Genomic DNA, 27,472 nt, shown 5'->3' on the forward strand with positions numbered 1-27,472 from the left:
CAGATGTCTCCAACTTTTCTTGCCTGCTGTCAGGGTAAGTAGGTGATGGGCTCTCACATGAATGTTGATCTCGAGCCTGGCTTGTGGAGGCCCTCTTTGATGTTTTATTTTGGCTACATGCCAGGGGGCCCAATTTTTAAAGCACTAGGGTAACGATCAGATTATTTTTATTATCCCTGCTTCAGAATTCAGTCGTTTCCTGCACTCTTGCTGGGTAGCAAAATGTCCCCGAGAAGGACGTGCCACCAGATGCAAGATCTGTTTCTGTGATGCTGGGAGGAATAACACAGGGACTGCAAAAGTTGCCTGGCAGTTCAAATATTAATGTCACAAACTGTGGCTTGTTCTTCACCACTTTCCTCATTTAACCATCCCAGAGCATTATTTGGAAACAAGAGCAATGCCCCTGGTGGGTCAAGAAAAGCCTTCTTTGCTTTTGTTCTGGATACCTGGTGATGTGTGTTAGCCTGTTGTGGTGCAAAAGTAAGTGTGTTGTAGAAAAACTCAGTAYAGAATTAATACCTGCCTGGAGGTTTCTATGTACTTAGGTGGGAAATTCAGCCTTATCAATCATTCTTTGTGTTTCACTCCTCAGAATAAGTACCATTCAGATTTATGAGCTGCCTAATTTATTAATMTGAGTAAAAAGAAGACTAAGATATATCTGATTCATTGAATATAATCTTTTGGGCAGATCAGGAAGATGAAGAAAAATACTGAGCACTGGCTTGGAATAGAAATCTTCAAATATTATCATTTGATCTAGAAATAAACTGGCAAAGCACAAAGGTTGCCTACATTTACAATTCATAGCATTTTACTACTAGACACAGCGCTTAACTCAGAAGTCAGAAAATAAGAGACTTTGCACAAAAGCTGGGTTTTATTCATTTTGTGACACTCTTCCTAATGCTACCCAAACCAGCATGTGTTGGTCTAATGGCCCTTCTGTATCTCCATTTTTATATCACTGTAGCTCTTTGGAATTTGGAAATTCTTGATTACGCTGTGTACTGTAACATTTGGAACTGTGCTTGAGCCTAACTGTATTTTGATGCTCCTGCTTGCTTTAAACGGCAGAAGTACTGAATATAAATTAGAATATATTAGCATTTTGCTGACTTAAAAGATGACATTTATTGTGACCCATAAAGAGTTAATCTTAGACTTTTAGCTCTGAGCTTACTTTATTGAGCTTCTGCATACATGTGTTAATTTTCTCAGATGAGGGATAATGGATGTCACTTGAGAAAACAATACTGATTTGGGTTCTTTCATAGTTTGTGGGTTTATGTCCCACATGGTATAGAAGCAGGCTCTGGGAGATTGCCTGAAATATGCCTGGCCTCTCAGCTGCACTAAAAATAATTCCTGCTTCCCTTATTTCTAGAAGTAATTCTGAGATGCTGCARACCTTACCAGCTCCTTGTTAAGGAAAAAGATTTCTCTTCAGCTTTCAAATAACAATAAGTGAATGGTCTTTAGGTGTGACTGTTGTATTTCCAAACCACTCCTTTGTAAAAATGCATGTGTGTTGTGGAGTTTTTTTTGTTTTTGTGTAATCCCTTTTGTTATGAAGTGTTCTTGGTTGGGTGACCTTTCTTTGAGAGCAGCAGYTCACATTGGATTCTGGCAAAATGGGTTTGATCATCCTTGCTTTACTAAGCACTAGCACCTAGATGACAGTAATTCACCCTCTAATACCTTCACAAAACCTATTTATGCAGAACTTGACATGATTTGCAGTCTCTCTAAAGTAGGAATATAGGACTTAAGCAGTGCCTAAAATTAATTTTTTGACCTCCATTTAAGTTATTGGTTGAAGTATTAGGCTCTTCAGACAACTAAGCTGTACTTGCTCTGACCTGGCACTTAGCACCTTATAACAAAGGTGCACTATCAATTCTGTGGCATTCATGTGTCTCCCTCCTAACTTGAAGGTGGAAAAATTGCAAGGGAAATTACTGCCCAGTTTAAGGTGGCCAGTTCAATTGAACATAGTAGTGATAATAGTCCAATTTAAGGCAACATAATCACAATCTTTTTATTAGTATTGGCTATTAACCATTGTCTGTTTCAACTGTAACACATTGCCTGTGAAAGCCAACAAGCATCCCAAAGTCAGAGGTGTTATTTTATTTGTTTGTTTCTAGAGATGGAAAAAAATGCTGGCAACTAATAAATTCTAGGGATTTYTTTTCCAGCACCAATTTTAAGGAAATGTGGGAATGGAAAAATTTGTTTCGGAGAATTCTGATAACATCTGCATTAATATGGTATATTGTAAGGATCATTAATGTTCAGAGTATATTATCAGGTGTTCTCTAATGCACTTTTGATGAGCTGTAATGATGCTTGCTGTAGTGTTTTTTCATCTCTATTCTCCCTCCCTTTTTTTTCTGCTTGATTGTAATAATGACTTAACCCAGGTGGTAGACTCTATCCAGAAAGTGCCCAAGGGAAATATTATTCCCTAGTACCAGCAAACATCACAGATAGTCATTGAGTTCACTATGAAGTTTCCTCAGGAGGGAAGATCTTGGATCTCCCCTTGGGTATCTGGACCTGCCCCACATTTGCAGTGTAATAATTTGGCTTTGGGACGAGATGGAGAAATGGCAGAGAAAAACAAGATAAAAAATATAAGTGGAAGGGAAGGAATAAAGCCAATAATACACAGTAACTTTTGAAATKACTGATTTTTGTTAGAAAAGAGTTTGTGACAGAATAGGACCATGGATAGTATTTGGATCATTTGGAGATAATTATTAAAGAGYGCAATGCAATTCCAAATGAGAAGGCTGAGTATATGTGCAAGGATAGAGATTTTTCCCTTTGGTATTGGGTATTAGTTGTGATCATGCTAGAAAATACTTTTGATTTTTGAATATGACTAATATTTGTCCTTATTATTTGTCTTTTGTCGCTCTTCCAATCTGCACTATCAGCCTGGAAATGTATTTTAAAGCCCTGGCTTCCTGGTCCTTGTTATGCCACCCAGTTGATCAGAAAAGCAAGCTTTAAATAAATGTCACAGATACACGGCAGCTTCGTCGAATAGACAAGGTGTCTAAAATGCAAAAGTGAAAATGCAGGCAGTGGTGATAGAGAAATGCTACATATGCTTTTCAGCTGGGTAGTGGTGAGTGTGCAGTGTCAGGCATCACTCACTGTGTRTTTTTATGATTTACTGTCAGTAGGCAGCACAAGCAAGAGTAAATCACGTTGGTTGTTCAAAAGATGGTCTCTTGTAAGTTTACCTGGGTTTACAAGCATGTGGGAAGAAGGGGCTTCTTTGTTTYCTTATTTTTTTCAGAATCTCTGCTTCGTTGTTTGTAGAAGAATTCAGAAGTAAAGTACCCAGGAAGAAAATTATGCTGCTAGGTTGCTTTTGGCTATGTAATATTGAAAGCTATACTTTGCAATGTAATCCGTAACAGCAAACTGTGTACAAAGGAAAAGGAGTCATGTTGTTGCACACAATGTTTAGCATTTTGTGTATAAAAGCRTGTTTTAATAATTTTGTGCCCTCCCCTTTTTAGTGGCTTTTCTAGACAGCAGTTGAGCATGTGCCCCTGTCAGCCCATGGCTGTGCATGTGGTGTGGGGAGACCTTTCACAGCAAAGGGGGCTGCAGGGAGCCTCAGGCAGCTCCCCCACCAGGGGCTGCTTTGTCTGGGACAGATTTTCTCTGAGGTTGTTCCTACTTTCAGAAACTATTTGCACCACCCTCATCTGCCCACTTTAGGCTTCAGGAGCCCCTTAATATTCTCCATGGATGGGGCAGGACTAGGACACTCTGCAAGTCTCCTAAAATGGAAATGAGAAACCTAAGTGATATCTGACATCAGACCGTTTTAGATTTCTCTTGGAGAAAAAGAGGCTTTTTAGTGGTCTTTTACTTCTGGGAACATGGTTTCCCTCCCCAGTGAGATGCATTTTGTGTCAGCTGTTTCTATATTAAAAAAAGTCKCCTGAAATAACTGCTTTTGGCTTGTCAGCATCTGGCAGCCCTCTCCTCCTGAAGCAGGCACCACCAAGGTCCCAAGTGAGCACGAAGGGCCCCTGACTGTATGGCCCCTGTGGAGAGAGGGTGCCTGGCCTGGCCAGGGTCACAGGTGGGGCAGCCCAAATGGATTGCACTGCCCCTGCTTCTGATGTGCCTGCCCTGTGCTTGCACACCCCGATTAAATTTCTGCTCTTGTCAGTCCATTAAACCTCCCAAAGTGATTTGTTCTCCTCAGAGAATCATGGGAGAGGGGGTGGAAAGGTAAAAAGAGAAAGGAGAAAAATAAAGAAGTGCTGGCAGGAGGAGAGGAGGAACCAAAAATGAGTAAAACAGAGCTGCTGAATCCAATAGCCAAGTATTACATTATAGACTCCCAGTTTGGATATAAACAAAATGTTTCCTTAGAGCAGAACCGCATCCAAAAATTAGAAAAAATGTTTTCCAGAGGTGAACCAGACATGTTCTGTCCTGCCTCAAGAGGGGGAGAAGCTGACTTACCTCTTGCACCCTKCTCACGCCCCAGCCTTCTCTCTGCACATGCCCCTCTTTGTACCATGAGCAGCCTGCAGGGTGGTTTTGAGGGGCTGCTCGTGTTCCATAGCTGGGTTCCTGGGTGATTCTTGCTGCCCAGAGCTGGCAGCTGCCTGTCCTGGCTCCTGGCTCCTGCAGCAGCTCCATCTCTCATGCTGCTGAGTCCTCCATGTGCCTGTCGTGTGCCTGGGTGGCTCTTGGTGACCGGCCAGCTTTGCTGATGTGTTGCTGACCCTGCTGAACTGGGTGGGTTTGCAGGCTGCTGGAGAGGCTCACACAGCTCAGTGTGACAGTGGCCACCACGCAGTGGCTTTCTCGAGCGTTCCTCCAAGGGGGCTGAGGACAGAGCAGGACAAGGCTGGGTCTCTTGATGGGTTTCACATCACCCAGCTTCTTGGTTTTGAGGAGTCCGTGTGTCTTAAAATATCATCCAGCTAAATGAAAAATGTTTCCTAATGAAACAAAAAACCTCATGCCAAAAGAGCACAAATGTTGTCACCAAAGCTAATAAAAGTAAGGAAATTAATACTTATAGTTGACCTCCAATACCTAGGCACAGTGGGGTGTAGCAAGGAAGTAGTTAGAAAGGCACCATGGTGAGCCTTTGCAGTGAATTACCTTATTTTTATTAACTTTCTGACAACCTCAGTGAATTTCCTTTCTTTTTATGAAGTGATTAAAAAACCTAATCAAATCATGTAATTAAAATACATAATTACACAATCTCAGAGTTTTTCATAATTACTGTACATGGTAAATATTGTTACCTGATAACACTTTGCACAAAAATTCCGACAGGAATTTATGTAGGATGGTTAGGAGGTGTCTGATTTCCAGTGTTTGCAATGGAACCTTCTCTAACAATACCAGATAGATAGTAAAATGTTTTAAAATGGAAAATATCAGGAAACTCTAAAGTAATGACTCAGTTGTCCTTTTTTAAGCTTTTGTACATATTGGGCAGCTGCTATGTGTTGACACGGTGTGTTTCTGTGCATTTATAATGGCTGTTTCCTTTGTGCTCACACCTCTGCTTCTGTTTTGTTAGGCACCACCCACTGGAAAATGGGTGTTTTGATACAAAGCAACACAGTAAGAAAAAAACCAGATCAGATCCAGTATCTCAATTCCAGCCAAAGAACTGAACTAAAATGGAGTCCCTCTTAAGCCTGTGTACGGTGACTTTAGGGTAGATATTATGTTGCAGCCTTCCTGATTTCAGGTAGCCAGGAGGTCCTGGACTGTGGTTATGTTCGTAGAAAATCTAAAGATGCAATGTATGATAATCCTAAATAATGGGAAAATTATTCCCCAAAAAAAAGGAAAAAAAAAAAAAAGGAAAAAAAGTGTTATGTGTCTTTAAAATCAGCTCCCAGAAATCCAAGGCCCCAGCCTCTAAATACAGACAGATAATTTGGGACAGATGGGGAGTCAAGACTGGTACTCATAGCTCTTGGTACTCATATTTTCATGTGCTATGAGATGGATGAAGTGGGATTCAGTTTCACAACTAATTCTGGCTAAAGGTGTGAGGAAGCAGTTACTAWGTTTTCATTAATTTGTCCAGTTTTRTTTTGGAAAGSGTGACATGGGCTAAAGATCTTATTTCTTTCACTGAATTGTCWAGTCTATTAACATTCCCAGATACATTTTTTGTAAGTATAACCAGTCCTCATCATGTGGGTAAAGTTAGAGAGAAAGCTGTAGCTTTTCCCTTTATTTCATTTAATTCTCTGATATCAGTGCCAATGTCTGTGAGACTGCTCTCAAATGGAAGGAGTGCTGTTAGCAAGTCGGTGGGGAAACAGATATTTGTTTGCAAGTGCCAAGATATTTGCTGTCCCTCCTTCTCTTTGGGGATAAATTGAGATGATTCAGTGTACACTCCATCCCTAATTTTAATCTCATTTAAGCAAATAATTGTGCCCTGCACCTTTCCTCATTATAAATTCACTATCTCACCTATCTGTGGCCAAGGCACAGAGACAGTTACTAACTAAAATAAATCGTACAATTCACATTTGTGGGAGGCAAAAAACCAACCAYACACGTGTGGTCAGAAGGCAACCCACATTTCTGGTTAAACTAGAGCCATCTGAATAGAGAAAATGAGCAGCTAAAACTGTGTAACAATTGAGGAGAAAGATGTGTTTGCTGTGGGGAACTTTGAGGACAGTTCCGGTCCGCGGGCAGTGTGGCACTTGCAGCTGGGGCTGGGCCGGAGGGGAGGCTCCTGCCAGGAGAGCAGCAGGGCCACAGGGGCTGGATTCTCCTGGTTGGATTTGCTCTGGATCCCCAGCTGCGCTCCCCCTCCTGCCTGCCTGCACTGATGAGCATCCTCCCTACGGGAGGCTTTCTCCGGAGCGTGGTCGCTGCTGACTGACAACCTGAGAAGCCTCTAAAGAATTTAGACATGTTCAAAAAGGCTCTCTGCAAACTTGTGGTGTAGGATATGGGGCACAGCCTTGGGCTGCTCTTAGTGCTGGGTACCCACAGGAGAGGGATATCCAGTGCTCCGTGACTCTGATGTGGAGTGGGCACCAYGAGGCTCATCCCCTGCAGTCTGAGCAGGGCTCAGGCAGGCTGGGCATGGGATCCCTCCTTGGGCTGCACCCATGGAGTCATGAGCCCTGGGAAAACAGACCTTGGCTGTTGCCACAGCATTTCTTTTGAACACCTGAGAKCGCAGTCACACGATTTGTCATTGGGCCCTTCAGTCAAAAGGGCAGAGATGTGTTGGAAGAAGAGAGCAGCTTTCGGGGGATGGTTTTGTTGTGTGGTGCAGTGCAAGTCCTCAGATCACAGATGCTGGGTCACTGAYGGTTAAACTTGAAAGGACTCTCATGCAGCACGTTTGTTGTAGGGAAACACTGGTGTACCGAGAACAATCTTACCAGGTGGCAAATGCATCTGTTTGCTTGCTTGTTTTACAAGTCTCTTCTTGTTTAAAATGATGGGTACTGYAAAAAAGAAGAAGCATTACCATACAGCGCAGAATACATGTCTCTCCTAGGCAAGCCATGCTGTTTGACTTTCATCTTGCATAGTACAAAACCTATAGTTATTTTCTTTTTAAACCTTTCAGTTATTTCTGTCAGGTATTGATAAGTGGAGAACTTCCTTTCCACCTCTGTTTCATGCAGTTCCCCTCAGGCCGGTTACAAACATGGTGCAGATTCATGACTGATGTTTATGGTAATCAGGAATGTGCTTCATGTTCACCAGTGTGCTGTTACATTTGTGGGTGCTCTTTTTTAATTTTAAATGAATTAGTTTCTTAAAAATTGTTCACTAACAAACCCAAAGTCTTAACTTGCCATCGTGCACACCATCCCCAAGCAATGGGAGATTTACTTAGCTGGAGCAAACCCCATCTCCAGTCTTGGGTCAGATGGAGCTGGCAGCTTCTTCAGCTCCACCTGGGGAGTCACTGGGGCACACAAAGCACCTCCAAAACCAGGTGGATGGAGGCCTTCAGAGGCTACACTCACCAGACTCGTGGAAGCTGTGATGTTTGCAAGAGCAGCTTCATTTCCATTCATGGTGTTTGCATGAAATCTTGATTCGGAATTCACTAAAGGGACAGGGAATGCATAAATATTTCTGGAAGTATCTATCTCAAGTAGAACTGGCCGTATCTCATATTGATGAAACTTGAATTTTCAGGAGYGTTGAGTAACTGCTGTTCCTATTGAATTCAATGGGATTGCTGTGAATACACAACACATTTGGAAGTCGGAACAATAATGTGTGTGCATAGCTATAAAACAGGTTACTTGATACTGTTTGTCACATGTAATTTACTTATTTTTCTTCCCTTCTTCTTTGAAGGCAGTATAAAATCTGGATGTTGTTTGTTTTTACTGTTTGTTTATTGCTCAGTAATTTCAGCCAACATGTGTTTTTCAGCATTAAGTCTATTCATCATGAACATCAACCCATTGAAATTGTAAGTGCGTCAGAGTTTTCCCACCTAGACCAAAATGAGAGTCTGGAACAGCCTCCTTCTTTTTAACTTAACAAGCTGTTTTTATTTCCCCTGCAAGTTGCTCTAATAATATGACCAGCTTTAAGTTCCTCAGGCCGGAAAGCTTGGCAGTAAAGTCCTGTGCAGGGCAGAGGTTTGAAACATGAGGTTTTTCTCAGGATTGGAACATGGCAATTGTCTTCTCTTCTGCTGAGCACTGATGGAAAATACTCATTTAGAAGCAGAATTCTGTTCTCTGGCTAGTGCTTATCATCTGTTAGAGATAGGGATTGCAAACCCATTTTCTTACAGGTCAGGTTACCACATAATATCACTTGAAGATCACATCATAGAAAGCCATCCTAGCAATGCAGTCACTTCTGGTGACCCCAGCCAGAGGGCACAGAGCATTTTTGGTGTCTGGTTCCAGTTTTCTCACTTCTGYTGGTTCTTTTGGCTCATAGCTGATACACGACAGAAGAGTGGAAACAGCTCTGCACAAATGGAAAGGCCACTCTAATATTCTCTAGCAGCACAGAAGCAGATAGCCATTTGTCTTAGCAGTGACAGCAGCTTATCAGAGAACTCTTGGCAAAACTGTCTTTGTCCTARTTTGCCACTGCCCCAGTTTTAAAGGCGCTTGCTTCTCCAGACTGCTGCCCACACCATCAAAATGAGCTCTGACTTGGTTCTGCACGAGCTGATTGTCCTGTGGGGAAGAAAATGCTGCTTGTCCTTGTCAGTGCGGACTTCCAGGACTCACTGCTCACCAAGCAGGATATGACCCTTAAATGAATTTTATGAATGAGCTAAATGGATTGTAATTGATGACTTAATCTTCACTTGAAAGTACAATGCAAAAACATGAAAAATGAGCACAACAAAGCATTAAATTAAATCTCACCAATCTGGTCCACTCATGGAGAAAAGTCTCTCTTTCAGCTTCTGTATTTGTTGAATTTCTCCAAAGAGCAGCTAGACTGTGTTAGTGGTGCCATGGTTATGAACTGAGGGAAAGAGCTTGAGCTGAGTCTGTGTGACTGCATGTGCCTGAGGGTACTCAGCAAAACAGCCTGAGAACAGGTGCCTGCTGTATCTGAGAGCTGCCTGATCAAATGGGAGGGAGGAAATCATAAATGTAGGAAATTCATCTCAAGCATTTCATCCCACCAGAAAAGCTGTCCTGCTGGCCACATTTCCACGAGCAGTTCAGTCTCGGTGCTCAGGTGTGTGCTGGATGGGAACACCCTCCCTGCTAACAGCAGCAAAACACAAGGAAGGGAAAACGTCTCTATAGAGAGATGAGAAAATACKTGGAGTAATGCAGATACTGCAGAGACCTGCAGAGAGGCTGATGCTCTTCCACCGCTCTGGGCTGGGTCTATTGCTCTGCAAAGGGCCAGTGCAGGGCCCAGGGCTGGCCCCACTCGTGCTGGGATGAGGGCAGGCTCTGCAAACCTGCCCTGGGGGCTGCTCAAATCACTGCAGCCGCCCTGCTTGCATCCCTATGCTTAGATAAAAAAGGAAGCAGGCAAWGCTCTTAACTGCTGTGTGTTGTCTCTTTGTTTTGCATAATCAAGTGCTGAAATCATGATAAATGTTGACATCAAGTAGCAAGAAGTGCAGAATATAATTGTGTGAGTGTAAGGCCAGTGGGGTCATATGAAGTTTGTGCTCTGACTAACATAATATGTAGAAATATCACTAACAATTAGCATAAGTATTACCATTTGTTATAACTAATTTTATAACTAATTATTATAAGTAATAATTATTCTACTAGGATTTTTTTCCTGAGGGCTTTGTCATTCCTAATGTTTGAAAGTGGTTCATATTGTAGCTGAAACTCTTAATTTTGTAATATTCTCTCAATGTGACTGCTGCATCCGTGATGCATTTGTGAAACTCCATATACAGTTTTGTTCTTTTACATCTGTCTTACAACGTGCCCTTTTGCTAAATGCTCTGTAGGCATCAAAGCAGGCAAGAATGACACAGGACCCTCTAGGTAGCAGGGTAAGCAGAAGCAGCAAGCTATCAAGATCTTTTTGTTATTTCATTGATGATTTCRTAGGTATCTTCTTCTAATCTCATTTAAAAAAGACTGAATGTGCATTTGAGCATTTCTGAGGAGCAAATTGCTAAGCAAAATACATATATAATCCTAACATTTTGGTAGAAATAGGGTGAGTTATTATTGATTCACAGAGCACGACAAAACATCACTGCATGAATTAGCAAACAGCTGTTTCTAATTTGAGTTTAGAACTGTACACAGAGGAACTTGTTTTAGTGTTCACTCCTTTCATTTATAATGAATTTTAATTACCGCTACAGGTGAGAAAAATGTAGAAACAAGCTTGTATCTTGTGGAAGAAACAAAGGAGAGACAGATGCTAACAGATTTACAGTCTGTGATAAAAGGAATGTTTTGGTACACTTTACATGTAATTAGAGTGCAGCTGTTTTCAGTCCCAAGTCCATGATGCACAGCAGAATATAGTATCTGCTGCATTTCCAAAGGGAGTAAAGAAAAACAGTGATTCAACTCTGAAAGCATTTAGTTTATTCCTAGATCTAACATAAAACTTTCTCCTCCAGCCCTATTATGCCATTTATTGAAGTGTGAAATAACTTATTTAATGATATGTTAATTTTTTGTTACCAGCAAAATACAGACTGTTTGGCATAAGGAAAAATAATGTTAAAAATAACTTTTTTTTATTTTATCATCTGCACAGAATTATGGATCACCCTGTCGATGGTCATTACTGATCCTTGATATTTCTGTTAATGGGAGACAAGGGCTCAGGCATGCATTACTCTGGCTTAATAAGTTTCTGTATATCAGCTAAGCTTCAATAGACATCTTTGCGTGTACTTTTAACTTGCACTATAAAAAAGACTAATTAGATGTATCTTTGATCACTACAGAAAGGTTTAAACAAAGACAGTGAGRTTTAAACTGTCTATGTGTAACAGTTTATCTGTGGCAGACATCCCAGCAAGTTTAACATTTGAAAYTCTGCACTACATCTTGTGCTGATTTTGTATTCTAAATACAAAGTTACTCTCTGCATGAGAAGAAAAATCAGATTATATATACTTTCCATTGAGCCAGATATTTTCCTTGCTTTTTAAAAAAAGTCACTATAAAATGAACTGCATTGCAAAGCTGAGAAATTGGGAAAAGAGTCACTAACCTTTGATAAATTAGTCCAACAAAAATGCTTACCTCATAAGCATGTGATTAGGTATAACTGCATTTTTCTCAAGTCAGAGATAATAATGAAAGCACTGCCTGTAGTGCCACTTACATTAGCACCTCTTAGACTTTTATCCAATTTCATGTTTTCTTTGAACAATTTATACATACTTATATATATATATATATATATATAAAAAATAACATAGTGCCTTAAAATAGAGAGCTGTGAACTGTTCAGCAATGTCACTGAAGTGTGAAGCTGTGTATGGAGTTCTGCAGAGCAGTGTGAACTTACCAGGCCCTCCTCCCTGCTAAGGGTGGGTTAAGCAGTTCTTGGGGACAGTTGCATGATATTTTTGGAGCAATAATTATAAGTTGCAGCAACCTTTTTTCTCTCATTTAGTGAAGTGTGCAGTAGTGTTGGTTGTCAGTCACAGCCCAGCAGTGACAGTGCCATTCCGAGGTAGATGCAGTGTCAGTGTAMAAGGACTTTCTTTGCCACAAGGGAYAATGGGTCACAGTCCACTATTGCCAGTCCACAAAGAACAGAAATGCTCACTGAAGCTAATATATGCATAAAAAATCAAGTTTGGAATATTATTGATACGCCTAATTATTTGTTATAACAAATAATGTGTGGGAAAYGTGCAGGAAAATGGGACTAAACACTCCAACAAAAAATTTAAGCAGAAAGCTGTCACAGTGCACTGAAACTGTTGAAGCTTAAAACATTTGCTATGTAAACTTGATTTGCATTATTTCACACCAGCACTGCAGTGTAAATGAGCAGCGTATGGTATGTGAGGTTTTACTATAATCCATTGTAATGATCTATCCCTGGCTTTAATACATAGTGCAGCAAAGCAAAATTTGCTGTAACCAGTGYTGAGGATTTGTCAGTCCTCAATCTCTGTGTTTTATTCTCATAGTTAAGCATCTGCAATAATAATAATTATTGAAATGGATAGCATTTCTATTGGGCTTTCCATCTGAGGATGTCTCGGTGTTTTCACAGCTATACAGAAGTAAGCCCTACAATTTGCCCTTGAGGAGCAGATGGCTTTTTGCTATTATGGAGATGAGGAACTGAAGCACAGTTCAGAAGCGTGTCTTATGACGCCAGGCTTGTTTTCAAAAGTTTTTTGGGTGTTAGAATTCCATCAACTTTCAGCAGCTTAAAGCAATTTCAGTGCTTTGACCATCTTTAACTTGTGTATCATGGAGGGGCTCAGAGAGAACCAGGAGTGAGCTTAAATCAAACAGCAATCCTTTCTTCAAGAATCGATTTTTGGGTTTTGTGTTTGTTAATTTAAGTATTTCTCCCGTGTATTAGCTCTGTGCTAGGATAGAAACCTAGAATAAGATCATGTTCTAAATCTGACCTYCTTAGTTTACTGTCCTGGATGGAGATGCATTCTGAGCTCAGGAGGGGGGAGTCTTAAAGATGTCTCTTTGGCCAAACCCTGGATTTTTTGGATGCCTGGGGCTGGTTGTGCAGCCTTTCCTGAGCCCTGTGGTGCTCAATCTGTGCKGGTGGCACTGGAATAAACTGGCCTGCTGTACTGCACAGGCCACATTGCAGCATGCCCGTGGTGTGGAGGGGTGTACTGGTCTCTGTGGAAGAGCCACCTGCTCCCCACGCAGGGCAGACAGAGTGGGGAGATTTTTCAGTGGAGGGAAACCTGATGATATCCTTTTGGTGAACAAGAGGGTTGAGGCAAGGATGAACTTCAGGTCCAAGCCAGCAAATACGGTCTCCGTGCATGTGTTTTGTTCTTGAGAGGAAAATCAACCACCTGGGGGTAGCCTGGGTTTGTGCAGCTCCAGCCCAGGAGCTGTGGCTCCCAGGGATGGGTGACTCGGCAGCTGAGCAAGAAAATGAAGCTCTGCTCAAAGTTCAGCAGGAGCRTGCTGTTTCCAGCTACTTTTGGGCAGGGAGATGGGGAAGGTGTTTGCAGGGACTGTGAAATTGTGTCTGGTTGATTATATTTCTATTAGCAAAATAACTCTGGAATAATAAATATATCAATGTCCTCAGTTTGTGCTGAGATGGCAGCGCTGCTTACTCCTGGCAATCTGTGRTGTGCTGTTTGTCTCCCTTCTAAGAGAGATCACGTCTTTTTAAGACTTCATTTTATTGTTTTAGCTTCATGATTAGATCTCTGAACTTGGCTTATGTTATCTGAAARATAAATAGAGAACGAAGTATGATTTATACTACAGTTTGGCCAAATTGTTCTTATTAGATGGAAAAAATACATTTATTGAATGCATTGAGGCTGGAATTAGCTCCTCACTGATGATGATAAATGCTTGCAGTCCTGTAAACGTGCTGAACATTAAGTTGCTAAATTACTGTACCACTTTGAGATTGATTATCAAGAAAGGCCCTTTAAGCTTCATGACCTGCACATATATCCTGAGGACGACTGACATCCTGAGGCTTTCTTAATGCTCTTTTTTCCTAATTAAACTTTTTATTGAATTTTCTTACCCTTTTAATACTTGTTTTGATTCTTTTCTGTGCAAATGACAAAAGCCTTGCACCAGCCATGTGATTCTCTATTTTAGAACAGTCCCACTTTGCAGGATTAGCCATTTTAATGACTTTAATCTCCTTTTTGAAAGTGATTTTTCTCATTCTGCTACATTCCTTTGATTGCATTAATGTAGAATTATTATTCTAACCATCTTTGCCAGACATGTCATACCACATCTAAAATGTATCTTCCCACAAAAATACTACTGTGGTAAAATACCTTAGAATTTTCTTCCCAGTTCATTATAGGTCTTTTCTTCAATTTAATATGGCAAGTTAAAATTAACAGGGCTATTATTCATTCCATAAAGAGATTAAWGATAATGAGTTTTCACTAATTTCTTCAGTTAAGGTGTTTAGTAATTTAGTGTCTTGTTTGTAAGAAGTTCAGGTAGATTGTTTCTGGTGCTTGAAGTTTCTCAATTATTTTAAAATTGTAAAATTATGAGAAAATGCTAGAATAAAAAGAATCTAGAAATTAAATATGAAAATCASTAAAAGGTCCAACTAGCTAACAAAAGGAGACAATCCTTGTTTCTATGTAAACGCTTCCATTTTATGACAAATCCAGCTTTTCAGCCTGAGAAATGTTAAAATTTTTAAATCCAAATTATATTAGCACAGGCTTTTTGCTTCACTCACAAAGTAATACTAATACCACTTTCTTTGATTTTGTTTTCTGAATAACCCAGTATGTTTGAAGAGCAGCAGCTGGAGGGATACTGGCTCTGCTTGAATGTTAGACTGTGTTTTGAGGTAGATCTGTTCATTTCAGAGGAAAAAGAGACTTTCTAGAGATTTGTTCAGTTTGTGCGGTGAGCCAGTGTAATGGTTGGCATAAGTGCATATGGATGTAAGGAAGTTAAAGCAGTTGGCCCAGCCTGTGTTAGCACTGGATTTGGCCCATTGCCTCTCAGGTTTCCGAGCTGAACAATGGAGCTTTATTCGGTGCAGGCGTTCGGAGCGCTCGGGCTTCTCCCGGCGCAGCCCTTCCTCCGTGTGCCGCTGCTCCGCGCTAGCAGCCCGACTGCGAAAAGGAAGATATTTAAAATGCACGTGTTTTTATAAACATTTCTGCAATAGACATTTAAAATTATTATAATTACAGCCAGTAAGCCCAAGCAGTAACTAGCGTAATGGTGGGGTGCTTTTTCTCCCGTCGTTGTTTTTCTCTTTTCTCCCCCTCTCCGCCGACAGCAGCAGCGGCAGCGAACGCAACATGTGCTGCCCTAGTTCAGGCCCAGCATCCCCCTGTGCTCCCCTTTGTCTCCKTGCCCCTGGAGGAGCCCAGCTGGTGAGAGGAGGGAATTAGGCAGCCCTGAGCTACCGGCACCTCCCCGGGGCCCCTAATCCGGGCGCTGGCAGCCGGCTGCCTCCTTCCCTCCGCCGGCCCGTGGCCGCAGGTCCGTGGGGACGGAGCCCCGGATACGGCTGGCGGCAAAGCTGGGGGATGGCGGGGGCTGGGGGCTCCCTGGGGRCTCGGCAAAGCTGTGCTGGCAGCGGGGTGGGCGGCGGAGGTGGCTTAAATTGGGAACAGGAGGCTTTGTTGCAGCTGCAGAGAGAGAGAGCCGTTCATGGTCGGGGGAGTGAAGCCTGAGAAAAGTTTACATAAAAATCAGGAGCTCGTTGTCSGTGTTTTAGGCTTGGGCTCCGCCAGATTTGGAGGAACTAGTTGAGCACAAAGGCCTTGAGCATCTTAGAAGCGCGGATGCTTGCTGAGAGTCGAGGTGCATTTCGGGAGCAGGAAGAAGCAGGTTCTCGGTGTCCAGCATCGCTCTGGAGCAGGAGGTTTAGTTAAACGGGGGAGCAGAGCTCTCTGGGAGCACGGGGTGCAGAGAGCCGACGCCTGACTGGAAAATAGTAATCCCCGTTGTGCGGGGAAAGTGGTTTGGTGTGTGGTTATCTGGTTTAGTTCTGTCCAAGGTGGCTGCTCTGTTCCCTTACCTGGGATGCAGAAGCAGGTCTTGGCCAGAGCTGCCGGTGCGGTGCTGATSCCCTCAGCAGCCGAGCCTTTCTCTGAGAGCTCCTCGCCGTGCATGTGCCTTCTCTGCTTGGTGACTCCGTGGTTGGCAGGCACGAGGAGTGTGCGTGTGGCAGCCTACACGCACAGTCGGGGATTGTTTTATTGGTTTGTTTTAGTAAAAGCTGAAATAGGAACATTAAATGTTTTATAAGGAYGGGGTATCTCGAGAACCGGCTCCTTTCTGGAATCTCCAGATGTTTATATGGTCAGCGCCTTCCATCATTTACATGAACTTTATTTTTGCTTCGTTCTGTGGTTTCATTTGATATCAGACCAGTGGCATTTATGTTTTGCTCAACATCTCTGCATTTGTTAGAATTAGGATATTTGAACTCACTCTCTTCTGTTTCTTGTTAACCATTCCATTAGTGAAAGCTGACAACATTTTATGTATTTTTTCCTAAAATGACTGTGGCTACTGGAGTTGGTGCTGTGTTTCTTTATGGTAATATGGAATGATAAAATATTTTTCAAAACTTCATATTGAGTAAAGGAAATAGTTATTAAAACAGAGGCTATGCAATTTTTGGTTTATCCTGAACTCGATTGTTTTGTGATGCCTTGATATTTCCAGTGGTGATTTTCCTGGGCTTYTAAAAATGTGTTTGATTTTGTAACAAGAGGGCAACATTACCTTTTACATAAGAAAATGTGGTAATGGTGCAGATCTCTTCTCTGATTTTCTTGAGCTCTCTCAAATCTGATGCTTTTATTCCACCTAGATGTTCAACTCTGCCTTTGAGCAGCCTTTCATTCTGTTACAATTTTGAGACAGAACTGAAGGATTTTTTTAATGGAGACATTACTTAAAATCATCTTGATGTAGCATTTAACAGACCCACAAATTCACAGGTGATCACTTAACACTGTAGCTTTCTGAAATGTTTGTATTGCTTCGTTGCACATTGTGTTTTGCTTTCTTTATTCATTGTTTATTGCTTTACAGCACAGTGAGCAGGTGTTAAACCTGCTAAAGAAAAATGCTTTTTATTAACACTATATGTTGGCATATTTGTGAATTATGTGTACAAATATATTTTTATTTCTCTTTCTCAAACCTGCTTTGAAATTCAGGAGGGGTTTTTGGGGTTTTTTTTGAGTTGATTTTTTTTTTTAATGCTGTAGTAGCAGAAGCCCATAGTGTTGTTGAGAGCTTTGTCCTTATTTCACAGATGCACTGGGAATTGTTTTTAATCTCCTTTCTGCTTTCCCATTACAGATGGTGATGACGACCCACAACTCTCCTGGGTGGCTTCATCTCCCTCCAGCAAAGATGTTGCATCACCCACTCAGATGATAGGAGATGGGTGTGATCTCGGCATCGGGGAGGAGGAAGGGGGGACTGGCCTGCCGTATCCCTGTCAGTTTTGTGATAAGTCCTTCATTCGCCTGAGCTACCTTAAAAGGCACGAGCAGATCCACAGTGACAAACTACCTTTCAAATGCACCTACTGTAGCCGGCTTTTTAAGCACAAGAGGAGTAGGGATCGCCACATAAAGCTTCACACAGGGGATAAAAAGTAYCATTGCCACGAATGCGAGGCTGCCTTCTCCCGCAGCGACCACCTCAAAATCCACCTGAAAACCCACAGCTCCAGCAAACCATTCAAGTGTACTGTKTGTAAACGAGGGTTTTCATCTACCAGCTCGCTGCAGAGTCACATGCAAGCTCATAAAAAGAACAAGGAACATATGGCAAAGACTGAGAAAGAGGTGAAGAAGGATGATTTTATGTGTGATTAYTGTGAAGAGACATTCAGTCAGACTGAAGATTTGGAGAAGCACGTAATGACACGCCACCCACAGCTTTCCGAGAAGGCAGATTTGCAGTGTATTCATTGCCCTGAAGTATTTGTAGACGAAAACTCGCTGCTCTCACACATTCATCAAGCTCATGCCAACAAAAAACACAAGTGCCCTATGTGCCCAGAGCAGTTTTCTTCAGTGGAGGAGGTCTATTGCCACTTGGACAGCCACAGGCAACCYGACTCCAGCAACCACAGCATCAGCCCTGACCCAGTCCTGGGGAGTGTGGCATCCATGAGCAGCGCGACGCCCGACTCCAGCGCGTCGGTGGAAAGAGGTTCCACTCCAGATTCGACCTTAAAGCCTTTGAGAGGACAAAAGAAAACYAGGTCTGTTGACAGAGAGGAAGGCCAGAACTGGTCTAAAGTTACTTACAGCTGCCCCTACTGCTCGAAGCGTGACTTCAACAGCCTTGCTGTTCTGGAGATCCATCTGAAGACCATTCATGCAGACAAACCTCAGCAAAGCCACACGTGCCAGATCTGCCTTGATTCCATGCCTACACTGTACAACTTGAATGAACACGTGAGAAAAGTGCACAAAAACCACGCCTATCCCATGATGCAGTTTAGCAACATTTCTGCCTTTCATTGTAATTACTGCCCGGAGATGTTTGCAGATATCAATAGCTTGCAGGAACACATCCGCATTACTCACTGTGGCCCAAACGCTACCCCTCAAGATGGCAACAATGCTTTCTTCTGTAACCAGTGCTCCATGGGCTTTCTGACCGAAGCTACCTTGACTGAGCACATCCAGCAGACTCACTGCAATGTAGGAAATTCAAAATTGGATTCCCCTGTCATTCAGCCAACACAGTCTTTTATGGAAGTTTATTCGTGCCCTTATTGCACAAACTCCCCCATTTTTGGCTCCATCTTGAAGCTTACAAAGCATATTAAAGAAAACCACAAGAACATTCCTCTGGCACACAATAAGAAGTCAAAAGCAGAGCAGAGTCCAGTTTCTTCTGATGTTGAAGTCTCTTCCCCTAAAAGGCAGCGGCTTTCTGCAAGCGTAAACTCAGTGTCTAATGGTGAATACCCATGTAATCAGTGCGATCTAAAGTTCTCAAATTTTGAAAGTTTTCAGACCCATTTAAAGTTGCATTTGGAGTTGCTGTTGAGGAAACAGTCTTGCCCTCAGTGTAAAGAAGACTTTGATTCCCAGGAGTCTCTTCTGCAACATCTCACAGTACATTACATGACAACTTCCACTCATTATGTATGTGAGAGCTGTGACAAACAGTTTTCTTCAGTGGATGATTTGCAGAAGCATTTGTTGGACATGCATACTTTTGTGTTGTATCACTGCACCCTTTGCCAAGAAGTTTTTGATTCCAAGGTATCCATCCAAGTGCATCTAGCAGTCAAGCATAGCAATGAAAAGAAGATGTATCGTTGCACAGCCTGTAACTGGGATTTTAGGAAGGAGGTGGATCTCCAGATCCATGTGAAGCACAGTCACCTGGGTAATCCATCAAAGTCTCACAAATGCATCTTCTGTGGTGAGACCTTCAGCACAGAGGTAGAACTGCAGTGCCACATCACAACYCACAGCAAAAAGTACAACTGCAAGTTTTGTAGCAAAGCTTTTCATGCAATCATCTTGCTTGAAAAGCACTTGCGTGAAAAGCATTGTGTTTTTGATGCTAGCGCYGAGAATGGTACAGCTAATGGCATGACCCCAACAAATAAGAAGACAGAAGGGGCAGATATCCAGAACATGTTAATGAAGAATCCAGATACTTCCAACAGTCATGAAGCCAGTGAGGACGATGTGGATGCTTCTGAGCCCATGTATGGCTGTGACATTTGTGGGGCTGCCTACACTATGGAGGTCCTCTTGCAGAACCATCGTTTGAGAGATCACAACATCAGGCCTGGRGAGGATGACTGCTCTCGGAAGAAAGCAGAATTCATCAAAGGTAGCCACAAGTGTAATATCTGCTCAAGGACCTTYTTCTCGGAAAATGGCCTGAGAGAGCACATGCAGACCCATCGAGGCCCAGCCAAGCACTACATGTGCCCCATCTGTGGGGAGCGCTTCCCATCGCTCCTGACCCTGACGGAGCACAAAGTCACTCACAGCAAGAGCTTGGATACAGGGACGTGTCGCATCTGCAAAATGCCACTGCAGAGYGAGGAGGAATTCATCGAGCACTGCCAGATGCATCCGGATCTCAGAAACTCCCTGACCGGGTTTCGCTGTGTTGTCTGCATGCAGACGGTCACCTCTACCCTGGAGCTGAAAATTCACGGGACGTTCCACATGCAGAAACTGGCAGGAAACTCYGCAACCTCGTCACCCAACGGCCAGGCCTTGCAAAAACTCTACAAGTGTGCGCTGTGCTTGAAGGAGTTCCGGAATAAGCAGGACTTGGTAAAGCTGGATGTGAACGGCCTTCCCTATGGCCTGTGTGCTGGATGCATGACCAGGAGCACCAATGGACAGTCCTCGAGCTTGACTCCCCAGGAGGTGAACGAGAGGCCGTGTGGCAGCCTGAGGTGTCCAGAGTGTAGTGTCAAATTTGAAAGTGCTGAAGACCTAGAGAGCCACATTCAGGTAGACCACCGAGACCTGACACCCGAGACCAGTGGCCAAAGGAAAGGTACCCAGACGTCCCCTGTTCCCAGAGTAAGTACAGCTGAACTTTAAAGTGTCTGAGGGATAAAATACAGACCTTCAATATGAGCTGATCTTTTTTTTTTTTTCAACTGTCACTTCACCAAATCACTTGCACTACTAAAACCCCAAGAAAACAGGAGGAAGGGTTAAGTAATGCACACMGAAAAATCAGATGTTGCTCAGCCTCACAGGCTCCTTGATTCCTAGTGGCAGCACATCAGATTTTTACCCTAGATTTACTAATAGAGAGCTGAGACACTTGGGCAGTGGGGATTGAGTTTGTCCATGAATTCTGATTCTACTGAACTGGCAGATCTGGAAAAGCTAGGGTAAATTCATGAAAAATGGAGATGCTGAAAACCCAAAACAGCAAAAAAAAAAAAAACCAACAAAAACCCATCATATTTGAGGAATGAGATTATTTCCTACCAAGAAAATAATAATGAACAGGAGGATATAGGAACTTGTGAGGGAAAATGTAGTGAATTCCATCCTACCCCCCAAATTCTCACCTAAAACAAACTTCTGTGCTAAAGAGCTTGTCCCTARGAATGCCTGTCAGAGTGAATATTTTGAGGTTACTTGGAGGTCTGTGTGCATTCGTGTGAGCCTGTTTGTGTGTGTGTATGATCTTAGAAGTGACTTTAAAAGGACCTGCTTCATGGCCCTTCTGTGGGGACCATTAGAAGAGCATAAGTAGTTTCTTAGCAAATCTGGACATTGTCTAATGCAGATTACATAAAATTGTGCTGTCCTTGACTCTTTGCAGATAGCCTGCTTTCCCATTTCGTAGCTTACAAGTTACTTGGGAACATGCAGATCCAAGTAAGGTTCCAGAAGCCTACTCAGGAGATTAATATAATTTGCAGTTTATAGTCTTTTTAAATTATTTGTTGACGTTTTGGTTCAAGAATGGGCCAAGTCAGTCCTTCCTCTGTCAGGAACAGATGGAATGAGAAGTGGATTTTGGAAATCTTCTCAGGAGACCAACAGCAGACACATCTGAGTATTGATATCATCTGACATTTTTAATTAAACATGATGGGGTGAGATTTTCAAAAGTATCTAAGGAAATTAGGCACCCAACTCCTAATGAATAATTCCAGCCGTAGATGCCTGTTTATGTCAATCTGCTAATTAAAGCACCCACAAACACATCTTACTGAATTAAAAGCACCTGAAAATACCATCCATTCAACTAGAACACCGGAGGCTCTGTAAGTAAGAGGTGGCCCTGAGTCTGTCCCAAGGACATGGRCTGAGGTGCCTCCCAGGGAGCAGGGGCAGGTTGTGTCCCTGGCAGGGCTCTCTGCTCCATATGGGGCTCTTTGGGGCAGCTGTGTCCAGCTGAGCTGGGCTGGGCATGGCCAGGCTGAGCAGTGCCCTGGTCCAGCCTCCTGAGCCAATCCACAGACAGCTTGATTTCTTTTCTTGTTTTCTCTCTTTTGGTAAAACCACTGGATATTGTTCCCTTTGGGTGTGACTAAGCCTCCGGCACACACAAATAATTTTGAAGAAGAATGAGGAATAGAAATGTCCCTCCTTTGGTGATACCTAGGTCTGGCTAGGTCGTTGCCCTTCTTCTTTCTGAAGCCTTTATTTCCTTCTAAATTCTTTAAAAACACCTCTATTCTGTTAGGTAGGGCTAATTCATATAGCTGTGCTTATGGACTTACTTTTTCCTTCCTATCAGTTGGAGAACACTTTGCCATTTTCTGTCTTATTTCCTGCTTTAACTCTTTCTTTTCAGTGACAGCTTCCATACTTGTTCTCTCAGGGGAAARTTTTAAGTTCTTCAATAAGGTAAATGCTTTGAATTTCATCCCATGAGGAAAGTTCTCAGTTTCTTTGTAGAAGATAATGAAAAATCAGCATTTGTGATGATGGCAAATGGTACCTTACTGGTGTCTGTGGCCTGCACATATGCTAATATCAGAGATAAGCATCCCAGGAATATATATATATTGTTACCAGGAATAATTCATTTTCTTACTGTTCATTATAAGTACAAGACCTGAATTCTGATATTAGTTCACTTGAAAATTATTGGTGTTTCACTCAGGTGTCTGAAAGCAATCAGTGCCCTTTGTGTTTGCATAGTAAAGGGATTTTCAAAGAATTCTACTGGCTTTTAAATGGTGATATATCTCTGCATTTAAGAACAGTGTTTACTTTGCTGGCATCATAGTAAAGCTAAGCAAGTTGAAGGTGAACTCTCTTGTCATCTTGTTACTGTGCACAGGTGAAATATCACTTTACTGGAACAATCTATAGTTCACAAGGCATGTAGAGTAATCTGCACATGTTCAKAGAAGAGCTACTTCTCTCCAATTCTTGAGCACTTCTACATTTTGTTTTTTGAACACCTTATTTATTTTTCTTTYTTAAATAGAAAAGCAGTAGAAGATTCGGACAAGGTACAGTCAGAAGGAATATACAGGTATATTAGATTTTTGAGTAAGTGGGTATGTATTTCAGAGTAAATAAGGACAAGCAGAATGAAATCCAAGCAAATGGAAAAGATGATAATAACATATAAAATCTGTAACTTCTTTCTATGTCAGAAATTGCTCCAGCAACAGTTATTCATTTTTCAATAGAAGAGGTGGGTGTAGAAACCCAAAGGAATTTCAGGAAAAAAACCCTAAGTGAAGATTTAACCCTGAAGTAAAAGAAAGGGAGAAAATAAATATTAGCCCTTGATGAATAAAGAGAATTTGGGAAGAAAAAAGAACAAGAGAAACCAAGCAAGTCCTTTTTACTGTAGGTGTATATATGCAARTGTACATGGCACTGYAAACAAAGTACGAATAYTWTTTTATATTTTGTTTTGGCTTTATRCTATTGAATTATTTGAAGTTTTATTTTGAAGATCAGCAGGAGACAGCCAGATGAGCATTGAAAACACTCAGAATTGCCTAGCAGGCTTGGTTTTTTTTACACATAAGAATTAAAGAAAGGACATAATCCTTGAAAATCCTGCTGTATTCTGTTTTGCTCACTTACGTTTTTGGTATGACAAACAAACAGGAAGAAATAGCTGTAAATTGATCATGTTTGTTTCTAGGATGCCTGCCTAGGATCCAATCRTGTTGATCAACAAGGTAGATTTCCAGGCAGACGCAGTTTTTTCGTTGTGTATATGGCAACATCCTCTTTGGAGCATTTGTTTTTAGGARTTTTAAGACAGTTCAATGGTCTTCTGCAAGAGATGCCACTAAGAGGAATAAATTAAATACATCTTAGCCATAAAAGATTTTTCTAATATCATTTTTTGTTTCATTCTTATAGTTTTGTGTCAGCTATTCTGTTTGGATAGTACTGGAAGTATTTTTTTCAGATGAGCATCACAAGTGAAGGTGTCATTCCAGTGTCTGGCACAAGTATAGTTCTAGGTCTTTTTTCATTCTATTAACATCGCATCAGAGGAAATGCTTTCCTGTTTTTCTGAACATCCTTCTGTGTGTAGCAGTGTCAGTTTTGAATACATTTTATTAATTCATTTTCACATGCCTTCTAGAGGAATGTGCATATCTTGAGAAACATGACTTGTTGAGATTTCTCATTTCCTAAWACTGGAAACAGTCACATTTCAAGCTGTTCTTACTCTTACACAGATTTATCTTTATTTTGTACCACTGGTACCATGAACAATGCTTGTTTAACATTGACAGTGGCAAATGTTTAGACTTCAGTGAGGTTTTCATCTTGAATGGAGTTACTATTTTTAKCTCACCTAGGTTATTTGGACTGAAGAAGCAAAAGTAGCATAGAAAGTTGGAAGAATATACTCTATTGTGTTCCTTTATTCAGTTTCTTTTCTCCTACACACTTTCTTGGACTCAGTTCCTTCTCTTTGTTCTCCCCCACAACCCCTCTCTTCCCTTGTAAATCCACTTAAATGGAGGAATATTTTCTTTGTAGAACAGGAAACTATTTCCAGATTTAAAGGAGGATAGTCTGGAAAACCCATGGGAACAATAGATACTTCAGAAAAGAAAACAGAACCCTCTGTTGTTATTACTACAATTTTGTGCCAAGACTAGAATTAAATATTGAATTTGTRGGGAATGAGCTCTCAGCTGAAGGCCTGTTCATCTGGTCTCTCTTGTCACCTAGATGCCATCACCTAGACTCTGTTAGCTCCTCAGGTTGTGGGCACCTTTGTTGTCACCACTTGTGGAGGTAAAACTTTAAAAAAAATAACTGATCCATTAATAATGTTCATGAAGTGGAAAAATGGTAGTAGAAGATCATATTTGGTGCCATAACTACTTATAGCTGTATAAAACTAATGCTTCCCATTTACTCACAGTGGAAGGATGTTTTGTGACATTCTTTTAGAGATAGTTATTAATGAGCCAAAAAATCATTTACCTCTTATACATTTGGGTGCTAATAAAACTACAGTTATTTTGAGACCTGCTTAGGCCATTTATTAACCTCAGGGCATGTCAAGTGGGGTGCCCTGTCACAGGAGCCATCACCTTGCTTAAGCTGCTCTTTTTCCTGCACGGGTGTCAGCTGAGGCTAAAGGTAACAGAGAGGAAATCTGAAATCTGCCGAGGGCTCCTCATGCCAAGCAGAGTGTTTTACAAGATTGTGAAATGGTGTGGAGGAGTTTGCACTGGATCTGTGGATAAACAAAGACWTCCTGTCTCCAGATCTGTTAGTAAGTAGCTTTCAGAAGCACCAAAATAAATTAAAAAATGAATAATTTGTCTGTGTTTAAAACAAGTTTRAAGGTTTGAAATAGAGTCAGGCTGAAACAGTGTCCTCTAGTTGGTTAYTTAGGGAACCCTCGTGGCTGAGATAAACATTGGACAAGGAACAGAACGTAGCTTTGAAGTTTTGAGGAAGAGGTTTCAAGTTTTAAATGTGACCATGTGACCACATKAATCTGTCACTACCCAATCCTATTTTGCTTTTTGAAGGTTTTTTTTGGTGTTTTGTTTTATTTTTGAAGTTAGGAGCGCTCAGCATGTGTGTGTCAGTGTGTTTGAGAGGACATGTGTGCTGTGCTCGTCTGCCAGAATAGATTCCCCAGAAAGAGTGCTGCAGAAATCCAGCTGCTTTTCCATTAACAGCCTTGATTTCCAAATGGACTCCAGGAGGATACTTTTTTGAGCTGCCTAGGGATAACTAGCCAATCCAAACTATTTCCTTCTACATGGTTAGCTGTGTCAGCTTTCAGCCAATGGAGTATAGTGTTCTTCCTATTATCATGTTAATCACCCATTGTTGTTTTAGCCTGGAAAGCCTTGCCTATGTGCAAACACATAGTGGTACAGAATTCATGGAATATGCCCAACATGCACAGACTGTTATGGTGGATTTGACTGYATTTGTTATTTTGGTGTTACAGCTCGTTCATTAACCTCCAGCAGGCTGCCTTGTTGCCATTGATGACATGGGAAGTAGTTAAGCTTTTGGTAGCACCTAATTTGTTCTTTCCTCAGCAGGTGCTTAAGGAAATTGGATCCCATGCACAGAGGRGGTGACAGCAACCCCTCTGTTTAACTCAAAACTTCTGACTTAGTACTGTTGTCCTAAAAATGGGATTCTATACCTGGGTGTGGGGTTGAGGCTGAAGAAAAAGTAATGTGCATCTAAAAATAAACAAAAAGTACCCAAAATATATTTTCCTTCAATAGGTTAAGARGGTGCTGTTTACTGAACTGGGTTTTTCCGTGCTGTTGGCTTGGGGTTCTCATCCATCCCTCACTGACTGAGCCTGTGGCCAGCACCCAGAGATTTCATGTGTTTTCTGCTGCCACCAGCTCTGGCTATGGGGGTGCAAGACCTCATGCTCATGCCTAGTGACAAGTGTTGCAGTAGRAATTATTCTCCAGAAAGAAGTAGGCACAAAAGGCCTGATTTTTCTAAATTACATGTCAAAAGGTGTTTATTTAGCTAGCATATTCCCATGCAGTAAATAAGCATGTACATGAAACCAAAGCACCATACTCCTTCTTTGGGAAATAAAGAGTTTTTGCAAGTGTACAAAAGCTTAGTCTTCATATTTTCTGGTTTTTTTGTTTTTTGTTTTTTTCCTGAGTTGGATGTCTAATTTGTCAACATGCATTTTAATTTCTGCAAATGGTTTCTTGGATTTTTTGCTGCCATGTTGCACAAGTACACGCTTCACTGTAAATCTGAGTGCAAACCCCATTTTCCCTGTTTGAATAAATGGCTCATGTAATTGCCTCTTCACACTGTCTCCTGACTTCTGCAGCTCGGCCTCCCTGGCATGACTTTGAGATGGAGAAAATATAAACAGATTGTACTAGGAAACAGTTCTTTGTTGTAATGCAGTTTTGTTAAGATTTTGGATTACAGACAAATACAAAATRTATTTTTTCCTTCACTTCCCCAAGTAACTAACTGTACGTGCTCTGCCTACTCTATTTTGAGTTTAATGAAAGGTGGAATTTTTTGAGAAAGTTGATCTTACTCTGAAAACAGTTACTTTTCTGTCTTTCATTTCACTCTGGGGGAATTKTACTGCAATGGGTTAAATGGCAGGAACAATCTCATTATGGCTCAAGTACTCAGATTTTCAAGTACTGTAATTTGAAATTTTTGAAGTTGAAATTAAAATTTCTCCTAAAGCAGGTTGTTAATTAGAGATTGTGTTTATGGTCCCAGAAAAGCCTGGCCTGGGGATATATGAGCAAAAAAAGCCTCAATGGAGGAAGTTTGAAGCATGTAACATGCTATATTCATGATCACTTGCTTTATGCTACAGTGCAGTTTTCTCTA

The 27,472-nt window shown here is 41.5% G+C and overlaps 1 protein-coding gene across 1 annotated transcript in view; it reads left to right on the forward strand.

The window, feature by feature from the left end:
- Positions 1-27,472, forward strand: part of ZNF423 (zinc finger protein 423) — a 136,871-nt gene that overhangs the window by 20,138 nt on the left and 89,261 nt on the right. Inside the window, exon 3 of the mRNA XM_057375664.1 lies at positions 17,496-20,719. Coding sequence (XP_057231647.1) covers positions 17,570-20,719 — 3,150 coding nt within the window. The 5' untranslated portion in view covers positions 17,496-17,569. The remainder of the gene's footprint in view (positions 1-17,495; positions 20,720-27,472) is intronic.

Source organism: Malurus melanocephalus, unplaced genomic scaffold, assembly GCF_030028575.1.
Source record: "Malurus melanocephalus ecotype Western Australia unplaced genomic scaffold, MMel_1.1 scaffold_254, whole genome shotgun sequence".
Lineage (NCBI taxonomy): Eukaryota > Metazoa > Chordata > Aves > Passeriformes > Maluridae > Malurus > Malurus melanocephalus.